This window comes from Ursus arctos, unplaced genomic scaffold (assembly GCF_023065955.2).
Source record: "Ursus arctos isolate Adak ecotype North America unplaced genomic scaffold, UrsArc2.0 scaffold_14, whole genome shotgun sequence".
NCBI lineage: Eukaryota > Metazoa > Chordata > Mammalia > Carnivora > Ursidae > Ursus > Ursus arctos.
Window position 1 is genome coordinate 63072465 of NW_026622808.1, and position 14720 is coordinate 63087184.

The 14720-nt window shown below is 48.1% G+C and overlaps 1 protein-coding gene across 1 annotated transcript in view; it reads right to left on the reverse strand.

The window, feature by feature from the left end:
- The window catches only part of SRGAP3 (SLIT-ROBO Rho GTPase activating protein 3), a 243204-nt gene that overhangs the window by 77801 nt on the left and 150683 nt on the right, over positions 1–14720 (reverse strand). Inside the window, exon 4 of the mRNA XM_026501279.4 lies at positions 5364–5426. Within this exon, the coding sequence (XP_026357064.1) occupies positions 5364–5426 (63 nt within the window). The remainder of the gene's footprint in view (positions 1–5363; positions 5427–14720) is intronic.

Sequence of the window (14720 nt, forward strand, 5' to 3'; positions counted from 1 at the left end):
AGAAACCAGGAATCGAGGTTATATGGAGTAAGGGGCACTCGGGCAACAGGAGACCTACTTCTCACTGTGTAACTCTGTACTGTTTAATCATTGTTTTTTACCAAGTGCATGTATCCATTTCTAAATTTTTTGAAGAGGAAAGTCCCTCTGGCTGGAGTATGGAGTATGCATAATAGACAGCAAGCCTTGGGTATGGGAGAATGGTCAGTGGGTGATTGCCCTTTTTCAGGCAAAACAATCTCTGGGCTCCGACCGGCCCGACAATGGAGGATGGAAGAGAGAGGAAAGATGCAGAAGTACGTAGGAAAAATATTTATGCTCCCCTCTTTCATAAATATGCACTGATTTAGCACTGGTGTTTGCCAGGTATCATGCTCTGCTCTCTGCCACTCACTCTTCTCAGAATGATCCAGAGATGAGTTGGTAACATCCCCATAGTCAGAGGGTTTGACAAGGGACAGGGCCTTGAACCTGGCCCAGATGACTCCAGAACCTGTGCTCTTCCCAATGCACAAGGCTGCTTTCCCACTAATTCATTAGGACAGGGAGATTTTTTTTTTAAGTGAGTCAATTTAAAGAAAAATATCAAATAAAGGAGAGAAGGCGCAGTGACATGATGGAACCATGAATGGTGACAGACATGGAGGCGTCATTCCAGGAAGATTCCTGGAGAGCCTGGGATGGAGCTGGAGACAGAACCCAGGTGGCTAGGCTCCTAGTCTCAAGCTCTCTTCACCACCTGCATCCCTGAGGGTGGACATCAGAAAGGAGATGCCTTCACAAATATTTGCCTGGGGGTTCAGATTTGATTTCATACCCCTGAGCCCAGTGCAAAATCAAATCAAAGCCTGAGCAAGTGGAAAATAGTGTCCATTCGCAACTCCAATCAGTGTCCACCTGTCACTAGTTGTGGCTGGGTGTGGACGTTCCTCAGGCCCCCTCCACATCACCCTGAGCCAAGTCTCGGGGGCCTCTTCAGCAGCTGGGGGCCTGGAAGGCAGGCAGCCCTGCCTGGAGCACAGCACCTGAGCACAAAGAAAGGGCCACCCCGGGGGATGCTGCAGCATTTGTCGCTTCAAAACATGACAGATACATTTCATGATCTAGGACTATACTGAAAATCTGAACATATTTTTAGCTAAATGATGAAAACACAGTGGGGTTTTTCATTGTCTGTTTGTTCTGTTTTTGGTTCTTCTGGAAGGATTAGCATGTTGGCCCACACTCTCAACTTCTGCCCTTTTCTCCTCCAGGCCGACATATGATTATCGAGGGCTATATTGTGTCAGGCTGACTGATGAGAGTTCGGGGAAAAACAGGGGAGGTGGGGTATGTATGTTGGGGGGGGTGTACACACATGCTCACACATGCACCTGTGTTTGCACACATGCTGGCATGTTTCAGAAAGGAGGGCACCTCAAGGCAATGAAGACAGAGGGAAGGCTTCTTGAGTGAATGAATAAATGACCGAACGAATGAATGAATGAACAAAATGGCCAGCCCTGCAGTCTCCTCTGCACCCTGGTCTCAGATGGAGATAAGCCTTTTCCCTAAAGTGGGTGACAGATGGCCTTAGCATTTATCTCTATCATCGCCGAGCTCAGTTGTATCCCCTGACCACGTCCCCTCCTCTAGAAAACATCACGAGAACAAAAGTGAGGCTTCCTGGATAATCTTCTCAACATCATTTGTTCCTCCATCAGTGGGGGTCATGACTCCAGGGCTGGGAGAGGAGGGGAAGCTGTGCAACCAGGCCTGGTCACTAGAAAGTGCTGGAAAGAAATGCCTACTAACGAAGCATGGGATTTGGGCTCCACGGTGCCAGTAGCAGCTGGGTGGCTTGGCACATAATTCCCATCTAGAGGTGATGTTTAGTCTCTGTGCCTCCGCCATGGACTTGGCTGTGTGACTTGCTTTGGCCAATAGCCCATGTGCAAGTAGGAAACAAGCAGAGGCTTGGAAGGTGCTGATACGCTGGGCGTTTCCCACTTGGGGCTCTTTTTTGAATTGGCCAGAAAAGTGCAGTCGTGTCAGTGGTCCTACCTGAACTTGGCCCAAACTGCCGACCTACAAAATCATGAGCCAATGAAATGGTGGTTGTTTTAAGTCCCTGAGTTTCGACATAGTTTGTTGTGCAGCTACTGAAAACTGCTACAAAGGCCTTAAGCAAGGTGCGTCCGCGTGTCCCAGTTTATCGGTAAAATGTGTTAAGTATATAGCACACGGGAAGCACCCACTACAGTGTGAGAGCGCTCACGAAGTGGCCGCAGCAGTTACTACCCTTGTTTTGGCGTCTGGTCCAAAGATGTTAACTGGCTTGGCCAAGCTGGTAGGTGGTGCAGCGAGACTTCAAACCCAGATCGGTCTGTAATCCGTTTGTTCCGCTGGCATCCTACCCTGCCACCCCTGCTGAGAATTCGCTTTCTCCGCCTCTCTTCCCCTCTGCTTCTTTCATTCTGACCCCTCCAAAGGCACCGAGTTCAAACTCACCCTTGATGGCAGCAGCCCACCTGGACCCAGCACTTTTCTGAAGCCTCGGTCTTTCTTACATGCACATACTCTCCCTCCCGTTTCTTCACTCAGTGAATAGGTGTGGCTCGCCTACTATGTGCCAGCACGGCCGTCAGCTCTGGGCCCATACGGAGAACACGGGGCGGCCCTCACAGGGTTCATGGGGTTGGTGCCCTCCTTGGAGTCCACGTATCCAGCACGTAGCACGCTCTGTCTTGGACTGCTCTATCACCAGTTCACTTACTTTACTCGTCTCCCCACCCGGATTCGAAACTCGAGCAGAACTTTCTTTCATTTATTCATACATCCCTCCCTCCTCTGCTTCAGCAAGCACCCTGGGAACACTGGGGACGTACAAGATACTTCAAAGATGAACTCTTGACACATTCACAGCCCGCCGCGGGACCTCTTGCAGCACTGGGTCCGCAGCAGGCAGCCCCAAATGCTCGAATATAAATGATTTCTGGGCAACCACTGAAGACCCCGTGTGCAGTCAATAAATGACTTGGGGGGTGTACTGCTGGCCCTCTGAGGTTCCATTCCTCCACAAGTGGCTCTAGGAGAGAACTAGGGAGGTGCTGGCCCTTCCTCCCCAGGCAGCTGGCCTGGTCTGAGCATTTGACACAAGCAGCGTTTCTCTCCAGCTGCCCTGCCCCATGGCCAGCAGAGGCCAGTGTGCGTGGAGCACAGCTGGATTTGGGGCAGCGTGCTGGGCTTCATCCAGTTTACAGACTGCCAGATCTGTTGATCACAGGTGAGACTGAGGGGGGAAGTGACCCACCAGAGGCCACACACTGGGTTCAAACTGATTCTCTGGGCATTAAGTGCCATGTTACTGACGAAGATCTGGCTCTCGGGACATTACCCGCCAACTGGGGACATGAGGATAACATGACAGGTTTTTTTAAACTGCTGTAAGAATTCAAAGCCCGGAAGGAATAGCTTTCCAAAGGTGGAGTTTGGTCTGGGTTTGGAAAATTAGTATGACACACACAAGCAGAGAAGGAAAGAGGGCGATTGTAAGCAGCTGGGGGAAAGGAGCAGAGCAGGGCAGTACTCGGGGTGTACAGAGGGCGTGGAGGAGAGGAGCCCAGCTGGAACCCAGAGGAAAGGTTAGACTCCTGGGTGGGAGTGGCTTGGCAGGGGGTCCCTGGCACTGGGACCCAGGTGTTGAAATGTCACAGAGGAAAGTGATCCATTCAAGGCCGTGCCTGAGGAAGATAAGAAGGACCTAGACTGGGGAACCCTGGTCTGGCCAAGTGGTCTGCAGAATTCTGAGTAAGGTAGGCACATCTGGGGACCAGCTTTGCATGTTTATTACCACCCTTCCCCCACTAGGAAGGCACAACAGCTGGTTACACACTCGCCAGAGAGGCAGAAATCATGCTGATGGTAGTACAAGAACTTCTGATACACCGCGCCTTCTTGTTCTTTTTTCTACGCATGCTTTACCTATCTGGTCTCCTTCAGCTCCCATAGGGTCTGCAAGAAGTAGGTGCTATGATTTCTGTTTAACAACTGAATTTGAGCCCAGGTCTCTAGCTTTAGGGTCTGTGCTTTCAACTGCTAGGCGACTGTCCCCCACAATGTCCAGCTGACTCAGTCGCTTGAGAAGCAGCAGTTCTTCCTTTCTCCTAAGCAATGGCCCAGCTAAAAACTGTCCAGGGCTCAGGCTGTACTCCTTAACTTGAAATAATTGAAATGTGAGTTTCAGCTCTTACAGATTAACCTCTAGGAACTATCGCTCCCATTTTACTGAGTGGGAGACTGAGGCCCAGAGAAGTCCCATTGCTGGTTAGAATCTGAGACAGGAATTCCAACCTGAGATCCAGGCTCTTGGACAAAAGCTCTCGGCCCCTGAGAGGGCCACTACCTGCTGGCCACACAGGACGTGACTACAGAAAGATCATAACACCAAAGAGAGGGGTCTTCTCACAGCCTGCTGTTCTTTCCCTTCCTCTAATATAATTTTAGCAGCAGAATCCCCACTTTTAATGAGAAACTCTATAAGGAGCCCCGACATATTTCAAATACAACAGCTTTATTCTACCCTGACTGTCTTTGGGGGTGAAGGGTCTGGAGCTCTCCCTGCAGGGGCTCCTTCACCCCACTCCCCTAGGTTGTCCCTGAGGCTCACCACATTCCTCCATAAAGAAACCCAAGGGCCCTCAGGGCACAATCAGTAAATTCCTGCATCATAACTTGATGTGCCTGCATTCGGCATTCCCTGACCCTCTCAGATTCTAATACCCATTCCAAGTTCAGTTAGACCTTGCCTCCATGTAGGTAGCAAGGTCAGTTCTGGGCCAAGCTGTAATGTTCTGAAATCATTCCTTGGAAATGACGAGGCATGCTCACCCCCTTCACCTCATGTGATTCCTCAGAACAGTGCTCCATTCTGCAGAGGAGAATGCTTTCACCCAGAGGAGCTACATATCTGCCTAAGTTTCCATCACTAGTAGGGAGCAGACCTCAACTTCAGCCCATTGCATCTGACCCCAAACCCACGGTCCTGCCTCAGGAGGTTTTGTGTCCATGCTGTCCCCGCCTTCACCTTGGGTCTTCTGCTTTAGTAGGTAACACATTCCCACCGCTGGCAGGTCATGTAGGTCTCTTGTGAACGTATACAAACTAAACATGCCCAGGGCCCCACCCCAGGTATACAGAATTAGAAGCCGGGGTTGTAAACCATTACATCCCACGTTGATGACCCCCCCCCCCCATTCGGGCATAAAACACAGCAAAAATGCCTAGGCTCATCCCAGGTCTCTGGTTAGGCTCCCGTTGGCTCCTGGTGCTGAAGAAAGGGGACCCGATCCCAAGCCCAGCAGCAAAGCCTGAGCAGGACTTACCGTGTAGAGCTCATTGGTGACCTTCAGGAGCTCCTCATGCATCTGCAGGCCAATCTCCTTGCTCTGGAATATGGAAGAACAAATGTCAGAGGGGGAGAAGGTCACTCGTTGCACTGACCAATTTCGTTTTCAACACAGAAAGGGCAGGAATACTCGGGATGGGGTGGGAATGGGTACAGAAATCAATATAAACCTTATTGATCTAGACTTGAATTACTCAACTTGTATCCATGAAACAAATCCACAGGGAGAGTTTCCTTGCAAAAGGAATTTTCTGGCCAAATAAGTTGGGGAACCTCATACCTCCCCGCCTTGGTCGTTCGTACAGACGTCACCATGTTAACGATCCTAAGAAGCCCAGAGCCAATCAATCTGTTCATCTTTCTGAAATTCTGTGGGTGGATCCTAAGCTGATGTGACCAGAGTATGTGTCCCTAGCTCAATGCTCATTAGCACCTCATGAGAGTGGGGTTCCATAGAACACAGTTTGGGGAATAATGATCTAGCACCTCAATTCATCATGAACAGTAGAGGTTAACAGATAGCCTAGCGGAGCACAAGGCAGGAGATCAAGGTTGTTGCCTCCAAGGCATCACTGACTGCCGATATGGCCTTGGAGCCTTACTTACCACATCTACAAAATAAGAAGCTTACATTAGAGCACCACCTCCCAAAGCTTGGTCTGGGGGTCACTACTGAGTGCTACACTAAAAAAAGAGGCAGAGGCTTCTGTAAGCAAATGTGTTTGGGAAAAGCTAGCTGAACCAAGGGAGACAAGTTTTCTTACTACAGGACTTTTCAGAGACTTTCACAGCCTCATGTATGTGCACTTTCTAAGGAGAGCTGTAGTATATAGTTTAGGTGATCTCAATCCTTTTTCCGTGGAATGACTTACACATTTAGTATATTGAGAGAGACAATTCAGAAAACAAGGAACAAATTATCTCCAGGTCCCACCCAGCCTGAAGAGTCCAGAATTCTTTGTTACGTAAGGCTTATTATTATTATTACTATATTATCATTATGTTGTTGTTTAATATTCTCCCTGTTTGCCTGGACTATCATGCGACATTTCCATGTTGAAAATGGGAGCCCTGCAAGTCAAAAATACAAGAAATAACATGTCTTAGTAAGGATGTAGCGAAAATGGAACTCTCGTGCATTGTTGGTGAGAATGCAAACTGGTGCAGTCACTGTAGAAAGCAGTATGGAGGCTCCTTAAAAAATTAAAAATAGAACTACCATATGGTTCAATAATCCCACTACTGGGTATTTACCCAAAGAAAATGAAACCACTAATTCTAAAAGATGTATGCAACCCTATATTTGCTGCAACATTATTTACAATAGCCAAGATATGGAAGTAGTCCAAGTGTGCCCTCATGAATGGATGAAAATGTGGTATACATGTACAATGGAATGTTATTCAGCCATCAAAAAGAATGAAATCTTGCCATTTGCAACAATGTGGAGGGGCCTAGAGGGTATTATGCCAAATGAAATGAGTCAGTCAGAGAAAGACAAATACCATATGATTTCACTCATATGTGGAATTTAAGAAACAAAACAAACAAAGAAAAAAGAGACAACCCCCCCAAAACAGACTCTTAGATACAAAGAACAAACTGGTGGTTGCCAGAGGGGAGGGGGTTGAGGGATGGGTGAAATAGGTGAAGCGGATTAAGAGTACACTTATTGTGATGAACATATAGAATTGTTGAATCGTTATTTCGTACACCTTAAACTAACATAACACTGTGCATTAATTATACTTGAATAAAAAAAGAAAGAAAGAAAGAAAGAAAGAAAGAAAGAAAGAAAGAAAGAAAGAAAGGAAGGAAGGAAGGAAGGAAGGAAGAAAGAAAGAAAGAAAGAAAGAAAGAAAGAGAAAGAGAAAGAAAGAAAGCGGGAGCCCTGATCTCTACTCCCTAAGAGCCAAGTCATCCTGCTCGCCTTTCAGCTCCCTCAGCTCAAGCATGACCAGCGACTGATGGGCAGAGACCAACCTTCCTCCCTCCCCCACAGAGTTCAGGAGGCCCCAGACTCAGCAATAGCGGAGGAAGGCTCAGGACCAGACATGATGCCTTCCTGGGCTCCTTTTCCTACCTCATAGCCTTTCTCTGTTTCTGGTACTGCAATTGCCAGTAATCAGCCATCTGAAGGCCTCTTAAAAGGTAGCCAAAGTGCTGGGCAGTCCAGAGATCCGCTTAGACCTCCCTGCAGCTCTGGTGGCTAAAGATAGGGGACCCAAACCACAGCAGAGCCTAAGCAGAAAATCCTGTGCAGAGCTCCCGGGGAGACCTTCAGTCGCATCCCGTGCACCTACAGCGGTGTTCAATGAACCCAACCAGCTATGCCCATCTTCTTCTATTCCTGATTCTCACAAGGAAGTGGACAGTCTGTGCCTCAGTTTCCCCTGTGGTCCCTCTCCCTGACTTTTGCCTCTCTGACTGAACTCTGAACTCTCTGACACCCTCCAGTAGCCTCCTCTCAGTCCTCAGTCTCACCAAGCTCTCTGACATGCAACACCCAGTTTCTTATACGTTTATTTTTATGATCTAACTTTTTTTGATAGGTAATTGAAGGCACACGGTTAAAGAAACTCTAACAGCCAGCAAGGTAAAATGTAAAAAGTACATCTCCCAAGCTCCCAGAATCTCACCCAGAGGCAACTGCTATTAGAAGTTTCTTTTGATACCTTCCAGAAACCGTCTATGAATATACAAACACACACTCGGATAGTGTATATATATATATATATATATATATATATATATTTAACACCAATGGAAGTATTCTATACCCATCTTTTCATCTTGCTTTTTTCCACCTAAACATATTTTGAGATTTTTCCTTTGCAGCCATGGAGGTCCTGCATCCTCCTTTTTTTTTTTTTTTTTTTTAAGATTTTATTTATTTGACAGAGAGAGATACAGCGAGAGAGGAAACACAAGCAGGCAGAGTGGGAGAGGGAGAAGCAGGCTTCCCACTGAGCAGGGAGCCCGATGCCGGGCTCCATCCCAGGACCCTGGGATCATGACCTGAGCCGAAGGCAGACGCTTAATGACTGAGCTACCCAGGCACCCCCGACTGAGCCACCCAGGTGCCCCTGAATCCTCCTTTTTTAACAGCTGCTTGGTTCCATATAGCAGATGTGTCATAATTCATTAAACAGCTCCATAGCAATGGACATTTAGGTTGTCTCCAATCTCTTAACATTTCAGACAATGATGTGGTGAACATCCTTGTACCCTGTCACTGTGCACATGAGCAGAGATCCCTGTCTGATAAATTCTTAGAAGCAGCTCTGTCAGGAGAGCCCTGCCTCTCAAACTCCCACCAGCCTTGCCTTCTCAGACCCTGCCCCAGCCAGCTCCCCACACACTCCTGACTCCAGCTTGTACTTCTCAGGGACCTGCAGCCATGTCACCATTTTGGTAGTCCTCTCCTGGGCTCTGTCCTGAAGTACTTGGAGCCCCAGCTCAAAGACCTTTAGCTCTGGCTATTGCAAAACAATACAGTTCGAATGTCTCCTCATCATACCAAACTCAAATTATCCAAAATCAAACCTGAAATTTCCCCCATCCCCTTGAATTTGGTCAATGAGATAATATCATCCCAAGCATGGCAATGGGAAACCTCGGAGTTATTTCTGAAAAAAAAAAAAAAAATTTTTTTTTTGGTCCTTCCCCTTCAATCCGATCTGTCACTGTGCCCTGCCCTCGAATTGCTCAATCTTGTTCTCTGTAGCAGGTAAGGCTGACTCCCTCCCCAATATCCATTCCCAGCACCCTTTCTGCTTCTTAAAAGAGCCATGAATTTGGCTCTGTATTGATTCCTCCAGCTGAGTTCTTTCACGGAAGCTGACCCCCTCCCAACTCGAGATGGAGGATTATTCTAGTATGCACTATTAGTCCAGGGCTGAGCATGTGACTTAACTGGATGAAAGAGAATGACCTAGATGGTTGAGGGAAGGTTTTAGCTTTTCTACCGAGCACTCCAGTTGCTACCAGCAGGCCCTTTAGGACCCAAAGAGGAAGCAACCGTGGGTAGCAGACCAAAAGAAATCTGGCTCCTTCATGAGCTGCTGAGAAACTGGTTCCACTGAACCCAGAGCCTGCCTCCCAGTCAACTTCCACTTCTGTGGTTTTGCTGGTTAAGTGACTTGAAGCTACAGTTTTCTTTTACCTGCAGCCAAAAGCATCCTAAGCATCTGGGACCACCAGTCCCAGAACAAGCACATCATCGTTGCAGGACCCAGACTGCTAAAGCTGTGCCTTAATTAAGTCCCTAACTCCGGTCCCCAGTTCTGCATGCCTGTGCCAGTGTCATTTTGTATTTTATTTCCTCCAGAGCCTCCTCAATCCCTACAAGATCAACACCCAGCTCTTTAGGCTTGACTTCTGAGGTCCTATGTGATTAGCAGAGGCCTGGTTATACAGTAGAGAGGGCTGAATTTTGGAGCCAGAGACCAGGATGGGAGGTGGGGCTTTAAGCCATTAAACCTTTGGACATCTCAGCTTCCCTGTGTGTAAAATAAGCACCTACTTCGTCCTTCTTTGCACTTATTAAAGGAAGTATAATGATCTTGCTTGTTTACATGTTAATTCATTGATCATTTGTTTCCCCCAGTTGAACGTAAGCCACATGAGCACAAAGAGATTTTTCTCTCTGATGGCAGATGCTCAGATATCCCAGCTGCTGGGAGGGCTAGCAGCCGACTGCCCCCAGCCAAGAGCACCCTTCAAGGATGGCCTCGGTAGACAAGGTGACATCCCCTCCAAGGACTGACAGGTTCTGCTGAAGACAAATGTGGGGGGAGGGGGACATAGAGGTCTGCCTCTCCCCTCTCAGTTGGGACAGCTCTAAAGGGTTGCTCCACCTTTAGAACTGCTCATAGAGCTGTTCAAGATTTCTAGCAAGGCTGCCTGCAGCATGGCTTGACTTCGCCCTGCTCCTTCCCAAGGTGTGCACCCCAAGAATGCTCCCTCACCATTCTGCTAGATACTAATTTCGGCCGTCTCAGAGTCTGCTTCCTGGGTTTCCCATTGCCATGTCCCTGCATGTCACAGAGCCTGTGGCATGGTGGGTGCTCATTAAATATGTTTGTTGAATGAGTCTGTGAATGAATGAAGTGAACGTTCCTCTAGCCTCAGTTTTTTTATCTGTAAAAGTAGGATGATGTCCTAAGTGTCACAGAGTCCCTGTGAAGATACAGAGAGATGACATTTATGGGAGCACCCGGCACCGGGCCAGGCACAGATGAAGAGCCAGCACCACAGGCTGAGTGGACACCCACTGGATGCCAGAGACAAAGCTAGCAAGTTGCCCAGAAAAGAAACATAAAGCTGAATTTTTAATTAGCTTTTCCCTTCAGAATCTCCAAGTTTGGCAGGTCAAGTGTCAAGAACATAAACAAGACAGGAGACACACAGAGCTATAGAGGGTGAAAGATGAAGTGATATGGGATGAAGTGGTGAAGAGGATGGGGGGAGTACCACCAGGACCATCTCACTTTGCATGAATGGCCAGAGATGGCATTCTAGGCGGGGTGCACGGCCTGAGTAAGGGCAAGAGACCGGGCCTAGGGCAAAGTTTGGTTTGCAAAGAGAGGCTCACAGCAACACAATAGCAGAAAGTAAGCTTGAAATGGAGGCTGGGTCAGATCACCAAGGCTAATGGAGTGCAGGCTTCATTTAGAGTGGAGCTGGGAGCCACAGAAGGTTTCTGAGTGGGAGAGAATAGTGACCAGAACGGTGCTTGAGACAGATGAAGACACCGCTGTGCGGTGGGTGGACCGCAGGAGGAGGGCTGCAGGTCTGGTTCTTGTGTTTTCTCCGAGGGATGGTAAGTCTCCAGAGGGAACCCGCCTGAGTCCCTGCCTACCCGCCCTGCAGCACCACGCACGGGCTGGCCACAGAGCGAGCCCTCAGCAAATCGTTACTGGACTGCACAGAACTCAGGGACATTTTATTTTGTTATGGTTGGGAAGGGAAATACTCTCAACTACGCTTCCAGAAACTACTGAATGAGGAGCCCAAACCAAACATTCCACCAGGAACAGGAGGCCAAAACCCTGATAACATATAACAGACCATCACACCCAGCCCTTGGGGACCCAAGTGGCAATGTATTAGCACTCATTGCCTGCATTTCTAGCATGACTTTCATGCCTGTAGAGGTTGGGGGTGGCAGGCTGCTTTTCTACAGGAAATGTGCACACTGTAGAAAATTCTACCTGACCAAACAGGGCCCAGCCACAGCAGCCGGGGCTCCTCAGGGTTGAAGGGCAGAGCCCTGTCTCTCTGACCCAAATAAGTCTGTAAAAATCAGGTGGCAGGTATCTCCAGCCCTGCCTTTTTCTTCTGTCCACAACTCATGCCAGTTCAACTTCCTTTCTGGCCACATAACTCTGCAGTGGGAGCGGTGGCATGTGCATTGAAGGGAGGTTAGCAGCATCCTGGGCCTCTAACCACTAGATGCCAGTAGCATTCCCCACCCCAACCCCAAGCTGGGACAAAGAAAATGATCTCAGATGCAGCCAAATGTTCCCTGGGGTGCAAAACCACCCTGGGTGAGAGCCACAGCTCTAGACCAAGGACTCCAAGTGGCAGCTCTTCTCTGGCCCACAGACATGTTTTATTTGGCCTTTCGGTGTTTTCAAAAATCTGACTTGTTTCTTCAGCATCTAAAAAATCAGGAAATTCCCTTTACAAGTCTTGATTTTCAGCTTCTCTTGAAAAACTAGAAGACCTGGCAATACCAAGTCCCTACTTGGAGTATGGCTCCCCTCTAGGTGAGGCTTGTGCTCTCTGGTTGGCCACGGTGCCCAGCATCTCCCTTCACCCGTCCACGTCACTCACTGGCCCATGGAGGCATCTGAGTTTGTGACCTAGAAACCAGTGGGGTCTGTAGGGTCTCTCAGAGGGCGGCCCTCTGAATCCCCTGGCACCCATCAAGGACGGCAATCCCAGATGTGCTAAGATGGACCTGGGAGAGGGCCTTTTTAACAAGTGCCCTGCTCCTATCCTGACACTTGAGAGCCACTGAAGAGTCTGGCTCCCGAGACCCAACTTCCTGGCTCCCCCATGGCCCCTGACACCACTGCCTGCTGTGAGTTCTCAGAGCCCCCGTACCTGTCCTCCTGCCTGCACTACCTCCTCTTGTACCTCTGTGGCCAACTCCTCACCTGGCTTCAGTTCAATCTACATAAGCTTTTACTGAATACTTATTAGATACCAGCCTCAACTAGGTACTAAAGACCCAAAGCTGAAAGAGATACAGTCCCTGCTTTATCAACTGCAGCTAGCATTTATGAAGTACTTTCCATGTGCTGAATACTGTCCAAGGACCCTTCCATACATTATGTAATGAAACCTTGAAGGTAGGTATTATTATTATGCCCACTTGATAGACAAGGGCTGGAGGATCAGAAGGGTGGAGCAACTTGCCCTGGGTTACACAGCTAAGCAGTCGCAGACTCCAGAGATGGCACTTGTCATGCCTTCCTGTGGCCTGCTTCTGCAGGGCTTAGCATGAGATGCAGGCACACAGATGAAAGAAGCCATTGCAATGCTGTGAGAGCAATGAGTCCAGGACACAAAGAAGATACAAAGGAGGGTGTGCCCTCTGGCAGGACACCACCTGCCTGTCCAATGCACTTTCCCACCGTCTGTGCAGGAATCTACATCCCTGGCCCTCATTCCCACTTGCAGGCAGACCCAGTTCTCCTTAGCTTGGTCCTTCTTGGCCCACCTGCCCTGCTAGAAAAAAATGAGCCATGATGACCACCTTTCACTTCTCCCTTTCTCCTTCTGATAACGGGAGATGAGATATGGTGGGACTGACCCCTGCTTAACATTGTCATACAGGATGGTCCATCAGTCCTGGGACCCAGTGTGACCAAGTGCTCCAGCACCTTGTGTCTAGTGACTGGGTCAGAGACAGAAATGTATTCCAGGCCAAGCCAACGAGAATCTTCCCCAGGAGCTTTCTAACAACCACACTCTCAGATCCTCGCTCCTCTGGGGTTGCTAAGCTAGGATGTCAGGAGTCTTGGGCTTGTCTGCAGCCATCTTGCCCACCATGAGGAAAGTTGAGGCCTTGACAACAGGATTTGTGTCTAGATCTAGTGAAGCCTAAACAAGACTCTACCTCTGAACTTTCAGTTTAAAGGATCCAATAAATTGTCATTTTTGCTGATGTGAAAGAATACTGATATAATCTGTGCTTGTGTCAGTCTGAATATACCAGAATGCCCACAGAGCAAGACAGCCACCTGAAAACCCTCCACCAAGCACAAGCTTTGTTGCAAAAGGACCAATTCCAACCACAGCATAAGCTCCTTAAAGGCTGGGACTGTGGCTTCCTGTAGTTTTGATCACAAAGACTTGCATACAGAAGAGCTCTATAAATGCCTGTTTGTGAGCTAATATGCAGAAGCAATAGGAAGGGAGTAAAAGGTGGTCATCGTTGAATCTCTCTAATTTTTTTCCAAAAAACCCACACGTTCGTGTCAACGTGGGATCAGCTGGCAAAATTTTTTTTAACACAATAGTTCCTGAGTGAAATCAATTTCTTTGCTCTGTGAAAACCTTGCCATGGGTGATTGATTTATTTTTCAATGCAGGGCTAATCATGCTTTTGGGGTCCTATATTATAGGTACTGGGACTTTATGAGCTGTATTTGAGAAGTTCTATTTTTATTTGTTTTTTTAACATTTTATTTATTTGTCGGGGGGGAGAGCACAAGCAGGGGAAGCAGCAGGCAGAGGGAGAAGCAAGCTCCTCAGTGAGCAAGGAGCCTGATGCGGGACTTGATCCCAGGACCCTGGCTGGGATCATGACCTGAGCCGAAGGCAGTCTCCTAACCAACTGAGCCACCCAGGCATCCCAATTTCTATTTTTAAAAAGCAAACCAATAGGCGGGTCATTTCCAGTGCTCAAGTCTAGAAAAAAAATAGCATCCTAAAATGTTGGGGTTTAATGACAAGACTCCCTCCACTTGTCTAAAAGGAGACCATTCTAAACAGTCCTCAAGAAAATGTTAAAGTCAGGAGTGAGGTGGAGGCTTCCTCAACTCTCACTTATCCACAGGGCCTCCCTTCTACCGGGCAGGGCTGTTCCAGCAAGGTTTATCTCTCTTTGCTCGGCTAGATGTTCTCATGTTGGGCAATCTTTGGGGACAGTTCATAGTTTTCCTAGTTCTGGGGTTCCAAGCAAACAATAGTAAACAAATAAACAAAACTAAATAAAACAAAAATTTTTCTCTCCTTTAGTTCTAAATCCCACTGTGTTTCCACCCTCCTGCTTGTTTTCTAAGCAAATAACAAAACTTGAGACCCACAGATGTTCTCT